Below are 14167 nucleotides of genomic sequence, written 5' to 3' on the forward strand. Positions count from 1 at the left end.
CTTCTTGTATGCACAACAGAAACGAGGATTTAATAAAGGAGAGAAGAGTGTAAACCAAGGGCAACCCCGCTGTAAACGATCTCTGTAAACCGCTATTTATTAGGTTTGCACTAAATTGGTGGTGGCAGCTCAAGAGCCTTTTGTCTGTGGGACGGTGGGTCTGGCAACCATTATCTGCTCCGGGAAGCAACGTCTGTGACTCCGCCCGGGCTGGGGGTGGGGAGGGTGCCGCGTGGAGGGCTGTAAGAGAATTAAAGTGAGCGAACAAAGAGAACTCCCAGCAGCCGCCTGCCAGCTCCTCGCAGCTGCATCAGGAGACGTCAGTCACGCCCGGGAAGGCTGTTCGAATACGCCTCCCAGAGAAAATAGCTCAAGTGAATAATTGATGGAGATTGATCCGCCCAGGACAAAGCTTGCAGAAAACCAGCGCATCCGATTTCGAGCGGTTTTGGAATCCTCTGCCAAGTACAGGATATGGGAGCGAAGCAAGGACTTGGAGCGCAGCTACAGATCTTCCATCTCGGGTGTGGCTCCGGCCTTTTTGTCTTCTAGCCACCTCCCCTGTCACCCGCTCCTACCCCCACCCCGGCCCGTCCCCGCCTTCTTCTCTTCCCTATGAAAGTAGCCTCTCTTTGGTTACTTCTACCCTATCCTCCCTTGCAGTCCCGCCCTCTCCCCTGCCCAGTCCGGTGAGGTCAGCTCATGAATATCAGTGCACTTCCTGAGGAGCGTCTGGCACCGCTTGGTACCTCGCGTGTTCGCCGGCTTGGAGACGCAGCTCAGCCGAGTCGCGGACCCCGGGAAGTAACCGGCTCTGGGGGCCGCCGAGCCTGCACGTTAACGCCATTGTCTGGAGAAATCGAGTGGGTGTGGAACTAAGGCGAGAGGGCCCAAAGTCGTGCTCAGCCAAAAAGTGGCACATAATTCTACGAAGTTAAACTTTCCTTGTCTTTAAAAGACGTAAAAATAAACCCTGAGGTCGCCGGAGGATCAGAAGGAAAACGCTGTTGATGCAACTTCGAAACATCGCGTCTGCAGAGAAGTGAGCAGTTCTGGATTTCTAAAGGGATGGGGATGAGAGATGGGATGGGTCAGTGGGCAGATAAAATTTGAGATTAAAATTGTTGGTTTGTGCCCATCCGGGGTTGCTTGGTTGGCGATTTCCACGGGGGAAGCCTTGAAGAGGCACAGCATCTTGTCACTTTGTGAGAATCACGTGACAGCATGGTACCTTTGATGTGGGAGCCGAGTTCCTGAGCTTTCTCCTGGGTTAGAGCTGTCTGGGAGCCGAATTTAAACGTTGTCAGGGGACTCTCAGCTCCTAAGTGATTATGCCTAATTCAAAAACAAAAATAAGGTTGCATTGGCAATATAGCTTGGTTAGGTGGTCCGCATTAGTATGACCCATGCCGTTGAACTAGGCCAGACATTCTAGGAGGATGTGGCTCTGAAGAACGTGTAGAAAATAAGTTGGTGGTAACTTTTTTCCCCTTAGTGACTTCTTTGTTCGTCATTATTTTTTAAACTGTTGGGGGAGATCCCAAAGGAGAAAGTCAGGGGCAGAAGGAAACTTCCAGTAATATTTCTTCATAAAATGAGGAATTGCTGCATGTTCACTAAGTTATGATACTTAAAATGGACAATAACAGGAATCATGCTAGTAAAATAACTGGCAAGCATCTTGTCTCCTAGTAGGAGGATTTTTTTCTTTTTTCTTTTTTTTTAGCAGAACTTTCTGCCTAGTCATACCCCTTTCGGTGCTTTAAAGAGAGATGGTAGCTCTAAGGAAAAAGCACCAAACTGACAGTCGACCAGGTAGCTGGATCACTAGGCAAAAGAACCCAGGAGGCAATGGCTTGCTATTTTCCAGATTTTAAAAGCTAGTGATGGATTTATCTTGGAAAAAAATACACAATAGAGGTTTATCTTGCCACCATGAGTAAAGATGCACCATGTTTCTTGGCTGGAGGGTCATTCTGTCTCAGAATTTGGCTCCATAGAAGGAATCCGGCACTTTAAAAGTACAACTTTACCTATGATATAAACTTTACCTGTGATATATACCATGTAATAAGATGTTTAAGAATGAAAATATCTTCTATCTGGCAATTACACTTAAAACTAAAATGACTCACAAGAACTATAAAATTCTGATAAATGTAGAAGTCATCACGTGTAACTTAAGACATTGTGCAGGGCTAGTAATAAACTTTTCCAAAAGTATTTTAAAAATTGTTTACCAAAGCTTAAAGAATACTTTTAGGGTTACTAATAACTAAACCATCTAGATGATCCTGAATGCCATTACTTTCTTAAAATGAAGTTGATTTAAAAATCACTCATTACTTTTTGTCTTAGTTCCAGTCTAAAAGAAAATGGGTGAATTTCTCTAACCAAGAACAACAATAAGAGTCAGACCTATCTGCGAAATGTATCCACAGCAAAATTCCTGTAGGAACCTACATCATAACCGCTTTCCTTTCTTTGAGAATAGTAATTAAATAAAATGTTCTCTACTCAACTAGGTTTTAAAATGTGGATTCAATAAGGAGGAAAATCAAAGTTGAAAAAGCAGGGTATTCAACTCTACCATGTGGACTTCTTTTCCTTCTGAAGCTTCTTCCTGACTTTATCCCCTCATCTTTTTCTTTTTTCTTTTTTTTAATTCTCCCTTCCCATCAATTCCTTTCTGATCCATATCTCACCATTGCCAGAACCTGGTACCGTGAGAATTTTAGGTTCAGCTGCTTTCCCATCATCATCGTTTTACTGAGATGGAGTGAGTTGGAGATGGTGCCTCCCTCAACAAAATGAAAATAGACTCTTCTGCATCCTCTTCCTAAATTCAAGGCTTCTGTTAAGTGCTTTACAAATTTCATGATTTTCTAGGGCTTCTCTTTTACGGGGAAATCACCCTTTGCTCCGTAACAATGCAGACGTGTTGTGTGCTTCCCTTCTTTTGTTTCTATCTCAGATTAGAAAGGAAGGTTGGCGGATTTGAGAAGGGAAAAGAATGATCTGGTGATGAACCATTCTAATCTCATCTGGTAGATTCTTTCCAGACCGCTATGAGTCAGCCACCGATGGGGGGCGCTGCCCCCGCCACAGCAACAGCTTCTGCAGCCACTTCTGCCACTGAGGCTCGACTGCACCCAGAGGGCAGCAGCAGAAAACAGCAGCGTGCTCAATCACCTGCCAGACTAAGGGACAATTCGGTCCGACAGACAACCGCGACCACCCGGTCCCCCGTGGGGGCCGGCACTAAACTCAATTCTGTTCGACAGCAGCAGCTGCAGCAGCAGCAGCAGGGCAACAAGACCGGGAGCCGCTCGGTGCCTCCGATCAGCGCCCGAGGAGGCGGAGGCGGGGCGGAGAAGGCTGCGCCCCTGGCGCCCAAAGGGGCCGCGCCGGGAGCTGTCCATCTCGCGGCTGGTGCTGAAGCGGCCCCTGCGGCGACCCTGGCCCCCGTGGGCGGCAGGAGGCCTGGCCCGTCGGAGGAGCCATCCCGGGAGCTAGAGCCGGTGTCCGCTAAACTCGGGGAACCCCCTCCGCTCGGGGAAGGAGGAGGAGGGGGTGGGGAAGGAGGAGGAGCCGGCGGTGGCTCCGGGGAAAGGGAGGGGGGCGCTCCGCAGCCGCCGCCGCCGCCCAGGGGCTGGCGAGGGAAAGGCGTACGCGCTCAGCAGAGGGGCAGCAGCGGCGGGGAGGGGGCCTCCCCTTCACCATCCTCTGCGGGCAAAACCCCAGGCCCCGGCAGCAGAAACTCCGGAAGCGGTGTTGTGGGAAGCGGGAGCGGTGGCGGAGGGAGCTACTGGAAGGAAGGATGTCTGCAGTCTGAGCTCATCCAGTTCCACCTCAAGAAAGAGCGGGCGGCAGCGGCGGCGGCCGCGGCTCAGATGCACACTAAGAACGGCGGCGGCAGCAGCCGCAGCTCCCCGGTCGCTGGCGCCCCTGCCATCTGCGAGCCTCTCGCAATCCCTTCAGTCTCCCCAATGGCGGCGGCAGCGGAGGGCCCCCAGCAGAGCGCTGAGGGCAGCGCGAGTGGAGGGGGCATGCAGGCGGCGGCGCCTCCTTCGTCGCAGCCGCACCCGCAGCAGCTCCAGGAGCAGGAAGAAATGCAGGAGGAGATGGAGAAACTGCGAGAGGAAAACGAGACTCTCAAGGTGAGAAGGGTGGGGGGTAGTCCCGTGGGGGAGGGGAGGTGTGGGTCTCGGAGGATTAGGGCGTGTCCCGCGAGGGTGAGAGTCTGTTAACCTGTTAGGGAGCCTTAAAAAGGGAAGGGAAAAAGAAACAAGAGGGGGGGGGGGCTCCTTGGCCTTTTCCAGGTTTAAAACGGCCTAAGATTAGTAGCCTCGGGTTTTAATTTAAATCCAAATTTGGGCCTTCGTTCTCTAATTATCATGGTTTGTCCCACTTTTTCATGCAGAGAGGTAGAGTAGGAGAGTGCGAGAAGGCCCAAAGAAGGCCCATTTTTCTAGTTTCTTCTTCATTCAGCTCTGTCACTCCTGTCTCATGGAGAGGGGCCAATAAAACTGAGAATTTGGAGTTGGCATGGGGTACGTACGGTGCATGTCCGGGTGGCAGGGGGCAAGGTTAATTTTGACCCACGGCCTGTCACCGCCTCAGAACGAGATTGATGAGCTGAGGACCGAGATGGACGAGATGAGGGACACTTTCTTCGAGGAGGATGCCTGTCAACTGCAGGAAATGCGCCACGAGTTGGAGAGAGCCAACAAAAACTGCCGGATCCTGCAGTACCGCCTCCGCAAAGCCGAGCGCAAAAGGCTCCGCTACGCACAGACTGGGGAAATCGACGGGGAGCTGTTGCGCAGCCTGGAGCAGGATCTCAAGGTCTGCAGCACCCGGGCTTGGGTTGGGGGGCGGGGGGCGGGAGGCACGGGGCAGGGACGGCAGGTGAGACCTCTTTGCGAGGAAAGGCCTTTACTGGTCATTAGCAAAGACACGGAGTTTCGCAGCGCTAACCACGAAATACCAGGCTTCGGGGCAGGAGAAAGGGAAGAACAGACCAGCGGGTCTGAAGGGTCTAGTGTGCGTGGAAGGCCTTGAGGAAAGCGAGGTTAGTGGGCTTTCCTGGGAGTAATGGTGACTCCTCCAGAGATGGTGGGAGGAGGGCGCCTCACCCGGCAGAAACGCGGGCGTGGCAAAGCGCAGACTCTGGCGTTGGTAGATCTGGCCTCCAGAGGCTGTCTTCCGAGCAAAGGCCAGGTGAAATCAGCCAGTCAAGAGCAGCGCGATGAAGACTCCTGAAGGGAGAGGAATTGAAGACCAGAACAGCGTTGGAAAGATATTAGAGTTAGGGTTTCTTGCTGCGAGTCACCCCAACCTTCTTCCAGGACTCCTTCCTTTCTGTACTTTGCTAACTCCATGAAAGAAGATCTGCTCAAATTGCCGTCCCTTGTGGAGAAGTAAAGAGCGAGTGCAGTAAATGAAAGAACCTCATTCTTAATGTGAAGCTCTTCCTTTAGAATTTCCCCCAGTGTGGGAATTTTAACCTTGAAATACGTTTTTTAAGTAGGTGTGGCCTGTTCGGTTCAGTTTGACTGTAGGCAGATTCACTGACAATGCAAACCAATGTTATCTTCATAACCTTGGACAACCAAACATAATTTTTATTATTTTTAACTTCCTCAAGATATGAAAATCAAGTGTCATTATCCTATATTTGTTTTAAAGAAAGCTGTGAGAAAACACTTAATGGAAGTCATTGTATTATTATTTTTTTCTTTTCCTAACATTTGTTGAGTGCTCACTATGCACCAGGCACTGTGGCAAGCATTCTTATATATTAATAGTGAGTTATCTCTCTAAATGTTAGCAGAAGACAAAAAAAAGGGGGGGGGGAGAGGGCCTATGAGTTTGGAATTATTACTAACATCATCTTGTATGGAAGCTGAACATTTTCATAGTTAAAGTGTCCAGTCCCCAGCCCTGGGAATTGGCTAATAGGTGGCCAGGCTGTCTCCCCACCCAGTAGAAAACCGCAGTCTACGTCCTGAGCCACTATATAATACCACACCAAAGCAAAGGCAAAAATGTACACTGTAGTTAAAGCAAAACAAAACTTAATCTCAAGGACTGATATATTTCCTAGGATTTCATATTTCATAGGATCAGAATTCAATCCTCACACTTCACCTGTGAAAACTTCGTTTTCTAGTCTTGAAAATGAGTAATAACAGAAATATATAATGTTGTTGTAGAATCAGAAGAGATACGTGACATTTCTTTAGGCATGATGAATCACAGTTGAACATCTGTTACGTGGTGTAGTGTAGAGGTTTAGGGAACAGAGCGGAGAGCCAGACTACCTGACCACTTGTTAGCTGTGTGACCTTGAGCATATTACTTCACATCTCTGAGACTCCATTTTCTCATTTGTAAAGTAGGAATAGTAATAGTCCCTATATTATGGGTTTGTTGTGATGGTTAAATCATTTATCTATGTGAATGACTTATATATAAAGCATACTGGTATATGGCGGAAACAATTTGTATATCAACTCTTAATAGTTTTATTTATTTATTTATTTATTTATGGCTCTTAGTAGTTTTAATGTGAATGTAACTTTAGTTCACTATTTTATTGTCTTTAATTATATATTACTGTTAAAACACTTTAACTTAGGTTGCAAAGGATGTATCTGTCAGACTTCACCACGAATTGGAAAATGTGGAAGAAAAGCGAACAACAACAGAAGACGAAAATGAAAAACTGAGGCAACAGCTTATAGAAGTTGAGATCGCAAAGCAAGCTTTACAGAATGAACTGGAAAAAATGAAGGAGGTTAGTATTTGATTATCTCATGTTCTGCTACATATACATTTAGTTCTTTCGAAAAGAATCCCCAGGACAAATATGACTGTTAAAATACTTCCATCTTTTAATTATTATAGATCAGTTTGTTGTTCTCACCCAATATACTAACAGATACATGACTTCATACTAAATTAATAAGTAGTAAAGAAAAATTGACCTCAGCCCTACCTCTAACTTGATATATATGAGCTCTGCCCGAGGTTCCATTCTGTCCTCTAAGTTCATGTTAAAGAGGGGCATCTGGGTGGTACAGTCGGTTGAGCTCCTGACTCTTGGTTTAGGCTCTGGTCATGATCTGAGGGTTGTGGGATTGAGTCCTGTATGAGGCTCTGCACTCAGCCCGGACTCTGCCTGGGTTTCTCCCTCTCCCTCTCTCCCTACCCACCCCCAAATAAATAAATAAATCTTTTAAAAAAATAAATAAATAAATTTATGCTAAAGAAATTACACAACTATACAAACACAAAGGATGTCCAAGATTACGAAGGACTAAGTCTTGTGTTGAGAAGAATAGTCCTGTGATTACTACTGAGTTCATAGAACTGCAGACTTTTAGAATGAAAATGCCATAAAAATCATTTAATTGAATCAAATTGAATCATTGCTTGAATCCTCCTTATGACAAAACCCCCAAATGATCAGATGCTTAGAACATTACCAGTGACTGACCTTTAAGTTCATTTGCATTAGCCAATTCTGTCACAACCTAGCTCTGTTTAAAGGTTTTCTTTGTTTTGAGTTGAAATCTATTTCATTGTAATTGAAATTGACCAATTCATCTTAGTTCTTGCCCTTTAGGGTAGAAGGAAGAGTCCAGAGTCCTCTTCCACATCAGGTAGTTGAAGTTTCTATTTCCCCTAAATTTTCTCAAAGAACAAAATTAATATCAGAAAATAATTGGAGGAGAAAAGAAATAGAAAATTTATAGATAAGATAAAGGAGAAAAGATAACAGAAAGTTATCAAGAAGTGATTAGCTTTGTTATGGAGAGAGTTGTTGGGTTATGAACATCAGGAAGGTATGTGCTATTGTGAGTGCTGTGAAGTGTGTAAACCTGATGATTCACAGACCTGTATCCCTGGGGCATGTAATACACTATATGTTAATAAAAATAATTAGTAAAAATAAATAAATAAAGAAGTGATTAGCTTTGTGATAAGTAGCAATTGAATTAAAATAATCATCTTTGAAAACTGCCTGAGAGTATATGTGCAACTTACGAAAATTATTATTGAGAATTAGCAAATGCACATATGGTCCTCTGGACATTGTCCTCTGCTTAAATATGCAGAATTTAAATGAAAATCCTAACCTTTCCATGGACTAACGGAATTATTGCACCTTGCATTGTTTTGCTTATCTCAAAATGGTATAAAAATATATTTACCATGTAACAGTGAAAAAAGTATCAAGTCTGATTAGGAATATGTGTCAGGAATTTGTATGTAATACAAAGTGGGGTAAACTATTTTGTGATCTAAGTTTCTATTTATTATTATATTATCCTGATTTTAAACATTTTCTAACATGAAAAATTAGGGCAAAACCATTTTTTTTAAAGATTTTATTTATTTATTTGACAGAGATCACAAGTAGGGAGAGAGGCAGGCAGAGAGAGAGGAGGAAGCAGGCTCCCTGCTGAGCAGGGAGCCTGATGTGGGGCTCTATCCCAGGACCCTGGGATCATGACCTGAGCCAAAGGCAGAGGCTTTAACCCACTGAGCCACCCAGGCGCCCCATGGCAAAACCATTTTCATGATCTGTATGTAATTCCTAGCTAATACCTAAGGACGGCTGTGCGCTACAGGAGGAAAACATGGAAACTGGGAGCCATGTGACCATCTTTGCCATGTGTGACTTAAAAAGCTTCAAACTTGTCTCAGTTTATTCAGTTGTAAAATGTTGTCTTAATGATTCTCAGCATCTCCTGCAGCTATCATGACTTTTATCATGAAGTCCAGGACATTATCTTTAAAGAGTAGCATAGATTTTTTTTTTCCTAAAGTTAAGAGATTAACTATGAAATTATGTGAAGTATATGCTTCTTAAACAATAATGTACAGTTGAAATTAAAAAATGAAAAAAAATTAATTTCCAGGAAAAACAATGAAATAGGCAGCTTTATTCGTTTGCTAGGGCAGTTGTATCGAAGTACTGCCAACTGGGTAGTGTAAATAATAGACATTTATTTTCTCACAGTTCTGGAAGCTGGGAGTCCAAAGTCAAGGTATAGTCAGGGTTTACTCTCTAGGAGGGCAGGATCTGTTCCAGGCCTCTCTCCTTGGCTTATGGACGGTTGTCTTCATGTTTACACTGCATTCTCCCTATAAATACCTATGTCCAAATTTCCCCTTTTATAGACATCAGTTATTGTAGATTAGGACCTACCTAACTGTAGGTCGTACATTGTAAATTGACTGCCTCTGTAAAGACCCTATCTCCAAAAAAGGTCACATTCTGCAGTACTCTGTGTTATGAACTCAGCATGTGAATTGAGGGGACCCAATTCATTCTATAACCATAGCAATTAAACACCTTCTTATAGGCAAGTAAAGGGAAAGTTCATTGTCAGTTATTAGGCTCCATTCCATGTTCATACCTCACTTGCCTTCTCCCATATTCCTTGTTTATACAATTAAGAACACTCAAGTCAAAACAAACTTCATTTGATGACCCGGAATGAAAGAGAAATACTTTGTGATGTGGTATCATGTGAATGTTTTTTAAGTAAATATCTGAAAGTTGGATTTAAAAATGGCATAAGAGCTTCCTGATTTCATTCTGTGTCCAGAAAAGGGGAAAATGCCTGTAGACTGTCCATTAGCCAGATTGATGGGACATCTGTCATTGTAAAATAAAAGCCAGAATAGTCTGGCTACCAGGAAGGAGGGCTAGAACTTGAGAATGCCCTCAGGAGAATCACTGTAGAGATGTGTTTTGTTGATTCTGTTACCTAAACTCTTTCCTTAACTATTTCTTTCTTCAGGGCTCTGACTCTGATTTGGGAAAACATTCTTGTAGTATCAAACAATGTGGGTATATGTTCATGCCAAAAAGGAAATTCACATTCTCCTTGGAGTTCTAAAAGCCAAACTCCAGTCCCTGATTAGAGACTACAACAACAATAACAAAAAGTGGAGGGAATTTAGGAGCATGTATTCAGGATATTAGCTTTTAAAGTAACCTTTGATTAAAAAGATGGGCTCTACAATAGCATTCCCAGTTTGAGAAGGTGGGTGGCCGTGGAGAAAGGAAATAGAAATAGAGAGGAAGAACAAGAGAGTAGAAGATAAAGATCTGGGGGATTCTAAATGCAATAAAGGAAAAATGAAAAATATTCTCACAGGAAAGTTCTGAAATCATTCATTTGAGGTTAACCTTCATAATGCTCAGAAAAGAGTCAGGAATAGAAAAGGTAGTGTAAAACTATATTTGGAAATCAGAAATGTTTCATTAAAATGAGATTCTTGTAATAACTGATCTTCCAAGAAGATCAGTATTAAAACTGAGTTGCAACATAAGTGTCTCACTGTGTGGGGTAGGAGCTGTGAGTTTGAAGCATGAGTTGGCCTCGTGTGACTGTGACAGTTTCAGATAGTCATCTGTTTCCTTGGTTGTAAAATGAAAACCTATTCAAGTCCTTGGTGAGTGTTAATCACACAACTGTCATCCTTTGTGGCATTCTAATCAGTGGAGAAAACAGAAGGAGGCCAAATTTTCCATTATGAAGAAAAGACAGTAGTTATGGAGTAAAATCATAAAATGTTAAGTAGAGTATACTAGAGAGAAGCAACGCTCTAACTCCCAGTTTTTAGTTTCTTATATGGAGTCATATAGATGTTGAACTGCACAACTGGGACCAATAGGCCATCTGCTGGAGTTTGGAAGCCATTAACTAAGAGTTTAATTGGCTTCAAGGGTGTTGACCAATTGCTCTCAAGGCTAGTGGCTACACAAGGTCCTCTGCACCTGCTCACATCCATCTGCTTATCTTCTTCCTCTGAGAGTACAGAGTAGGCGCTGGGGTAAGAAGAGTTGAGTAGAGGCAGGATAGAGGTAATTAGACGAGTCTACTGCAACTCATTGCTTGTACTGAAACTGTTGGTGTTCTGCCAACTGCAAACAAGAGGGACCTCTTAGGATGCAGCCTTAGAATCTTAATGGTATTCTATCTGATTACAAAACGTTGATTGCTACTGCCACTATGCTTTCTTGCAGTAGAAAAGTGCCTCTACTTTTATGTCACCCAGAGAAAATGACGGTTTTCAGCATCACAAGCAATCAGAGACAGGTTTTTACAAAAGTTATTTCATGGAAACTACAACTCATGGTTTGAATGCCAAGACAGGTTAATGCACAAATAGCATAAAGATATGGAGGAGGCTCTGTGAGGGCCAAGTGTCTGCTATAGCTAATTGAAGGTCACCGCCCTTCATGAAGTCCTTCTTCTATAGGAAGAAACTTTACTTTGAGAGTTCTGAAACCCTTGTGCTCTTCAGAAGGGAGGGGTCTTCTCATATCACCTTTAAGATCTGACACTTGGAGAAACATTGGTAATAGACATTTGAGGAAAGAAATGGACCTTTGAGGTTGGAAAGGAAGAAAGAATAATGATGATGATAATGATGATGGTGATGATAAATGATTATTTGATCCTTTTTACTTCAGAATCTATCTTCTTTGTGTTGTTTTATCCCTTAACCTCATACAAGAGTCTTAAAATAATTTTCTTAACTTTTCCTGGTCTTTGCCGTAGAGGGCCCTTAATTTGCCTACTGCGATAGCACTATCTATCTTGAGACTTTTGTTTTCTGTCCACTTGCTTAATATATTCTCTATTACCGTGAACTCTCATTCTAGAACACAAAAATAATTAGTACCATAAATTTCAACAGTAGTGTCTTCTTTTTAAGTATATAAAGAATGTATCTGTTTACTTAGACTTTCTTTACAGACAGATCGCTAATAAATAAATTCTTGTCCTGCATGTTTAGTATTGCCTATTTGTTTTTTGATATAAAATAAATGTTAAGTGTAACTTTAATTGGTTTTGATAGGGTATGTTAATCTAAGTTATAAAGTACAAAAATGAAATGCTGAGTAATAAATCCAGAAGCAGTCCCAGAGATGGTTTTAAGGGGGAATTTCTTTGGCATTCAAATAGTTTCCCCTGGTTCTGGTAGTTGTAATTTGAAAAAGAGAAGAGCAGATATTGACATTTTTAAATGAAATTTCCATAGATATTTTTAAATGCATCAATTAAACACTATTACTTTAGTCACATCTTCTCAGAAGCAGTGGTTTATTGAATAACTTAGGTAGGAATAATATGGACTATATTAGAATCTTAAAAAAACAATGTGCCTGGTAAGCAGAAGAAACCTTGTTTTCCAGGTTGCTATATATTGGGTATGTGTTTTCAAAGATGTATTTATTTGGAAATTGTGAACTCAATTGGATTTTTTTTCATGAAATTACATATGCAGTTGTATGTACTCTGAAGTTATTCCCTAGACTCAGTCCTATATTAGTGGGTCTTTTCTTTTATCCAGATGCCAAACCCCCAGCAAAAGCAAATCCCTGTTGTGAGACAATTCCCATTGGTGGAGTATTTTGTGAAACATATTGAACTTTTATTGTAAACCTCAAGTTTCTGTTTATTTAAATGAAAAGCACAAGGGTTTCAATGCTTTTGAAAGTAAGGATTCTTCCTACAACCAGTTTGTGTCTTGGCTGGGATTTTGAACTTTATGTTCTTAAAGCACCAAGGCACTGTATAAATATGAATTTTACCTAATTAAGCATCTCCTTTTGATTATATGTTTATTCCCATTTCAAATATCTATTAATTATGATGTTTACAATGGCATGGCTTCATAGATTCTGTTCAATAAATGTATGTTGAGGGGCTCCTAGGTGGCTCAATTGGTTGAGCATCCGGCTCTTGATCTCAGTTCAGGTCTTCATCTCAGAATCCTGAGTTCAAGCCCCTACTTTAAAAAAAAAAAAAAAATGCATGTTGAAAGGTTTGTTGCATTTGCTGGTGAACCGTATCGATGACAGCTAAGTCTCCAACCATGTACTCTACCAGTTTAACGAGGTCCTGGGGCTCTAGGCTGAACTTTGAGGGATCTGAGTGTGAGAGGTGAGCAGTTTATATATGTTTAAATATCTCCATGGAAGTTCTTTGCCGACACAGGTATTAAAGAGTTGTTTACTTCTCCATCTTCTTTCTCTAACCTACCTTAAAAAGGAATTTGAAACAGTTCTCAATAAATCATAACCCTTGAACTAAGGGTTTAAAATTTTGGTCAAGTAAGAATTCTGGGAAGAGGAAAGAAAACTTAACCCAAGGGATGTGTGTGAAACAGCTCTGAGTTCAGTAGCAGTTGAGGCAGGGAGAGAAAAATTCAGAGAAGTTGCTTCCTAACTGTGGCTGCATCTGGAGGCAATGTCAAGCTTTAGAGGAGGCCTTCGGAGCAACCATGAAGAAAATTAATCCTAGTACAGGAAAATGTTCACAATTTATAAACAGACAACCGGTAGATGGCTCACATGACAACCGGTGGATGGCTGAACCTTCATAACCACTGTCAGTTCTTATCTACCCAGTCTATAAATTAAGAATGACCCTTTTGGAGAAAAGAACATCTAGACATTTTGTCATTAGCTGTGAATTTGAGTGAGGTTTATTAGAAAGTTCACATGTCATGGCATCTAGAAACTGACATTGAGCAAATAACTTGAAATGTATCATCTTTATTCATAAATGTAGAAGTTAAACTAAATACTCTCCAAGTTTCCATAAAAATGTCATTTTCTACTTTATTATTCATCTCTATTCTCCATGAAAGTTTTATTTATAGTCAAGCATGCCAGTCTGTTTCACTACTATCATTTTTATTATTGTAATTATATTTTCCCTTATTCAATCAACAGATATTTATTGAATGCTATTTATTGCCTACTGTAATATGGGCATATAGACACCCCACCCTCAGAGCAAACAAAGACACAGATGTCAGGGTCTTGTGTTAAACTCAGAGTTTGTCCTAAATGAGTGAAGTCATCAGCTAAACATCCAAACATTTTAATTTTGTTATTATTGAAATGATATGACTTCTGAGATTTTCTGAAGTTGGTTCAAGTCTTTATGTTTCCAAGAGTATAATAAAAATCTCTTTGAGGTCACTAGGCTTTTGTGTGTGTGTGACAGAGAAAAACCTCACATAGAACTGACCCCCGTTAAACAACCAGTCTTTTCCTTAAGGGACTCTGTTGGGTGTAACTGTGACCCAGCTAGTCCCTGTGGTGCCTTTAGGTTTTGGGACG

General features: G+C 42.1%; 1 protein-coding gene across 5 annotated transcripts in view; it reads left to right on the top strand.

The window, feature by feature from the left end:
• Positions 1-273: 273 nt before the first annotated feature.
• The window catches only part of SOGA3 (SOGA family member 3), a 47005-nt gene continuing 33111 nt past the window's right edge, over positions 274-14167 (top strand). For 2 of the 5 annotated variants that reach the window (XM_059177607.1, XM_059177603.1), the window contains exons 1-4: positions 275-1042; positions 2975-4160; positions 4624-4848; positions 6644-6802. In XM_059177607.1, coding sequence (XP_059033590.1) covers positions 3069-4160; positions 4624-4848; positions 6644-6802 — 1476 coding nt within the window. In that variant the 5' untranslated portion in view covers positions 275-1042; positions 2975-3068. Of the gene's footprint in view, positions 1043-2974; positions 4161-4623; positions 4849-6643; positions 6803-14167 lie in introns of all 5 variants that reach the window. The other 3 variants (XM_059177605.1, XM_059177604.1, XM_059177606.1) reach the window with 3 other exon arrangements.

This window comes from Mustela lutreola, chromosome 6, assembly GCF_030435805.1.
Source record: "Mustela lutreola isolate mMusLut2 chromosome 6, mMusLut2.pri, whole genome shotgun sequence".
Lineage (NCBI taxonomy): Eukaryota > Metazoa > Chordata > Mammalia > Carnivora > Mustelidae > Mustela > Mustela lutreola.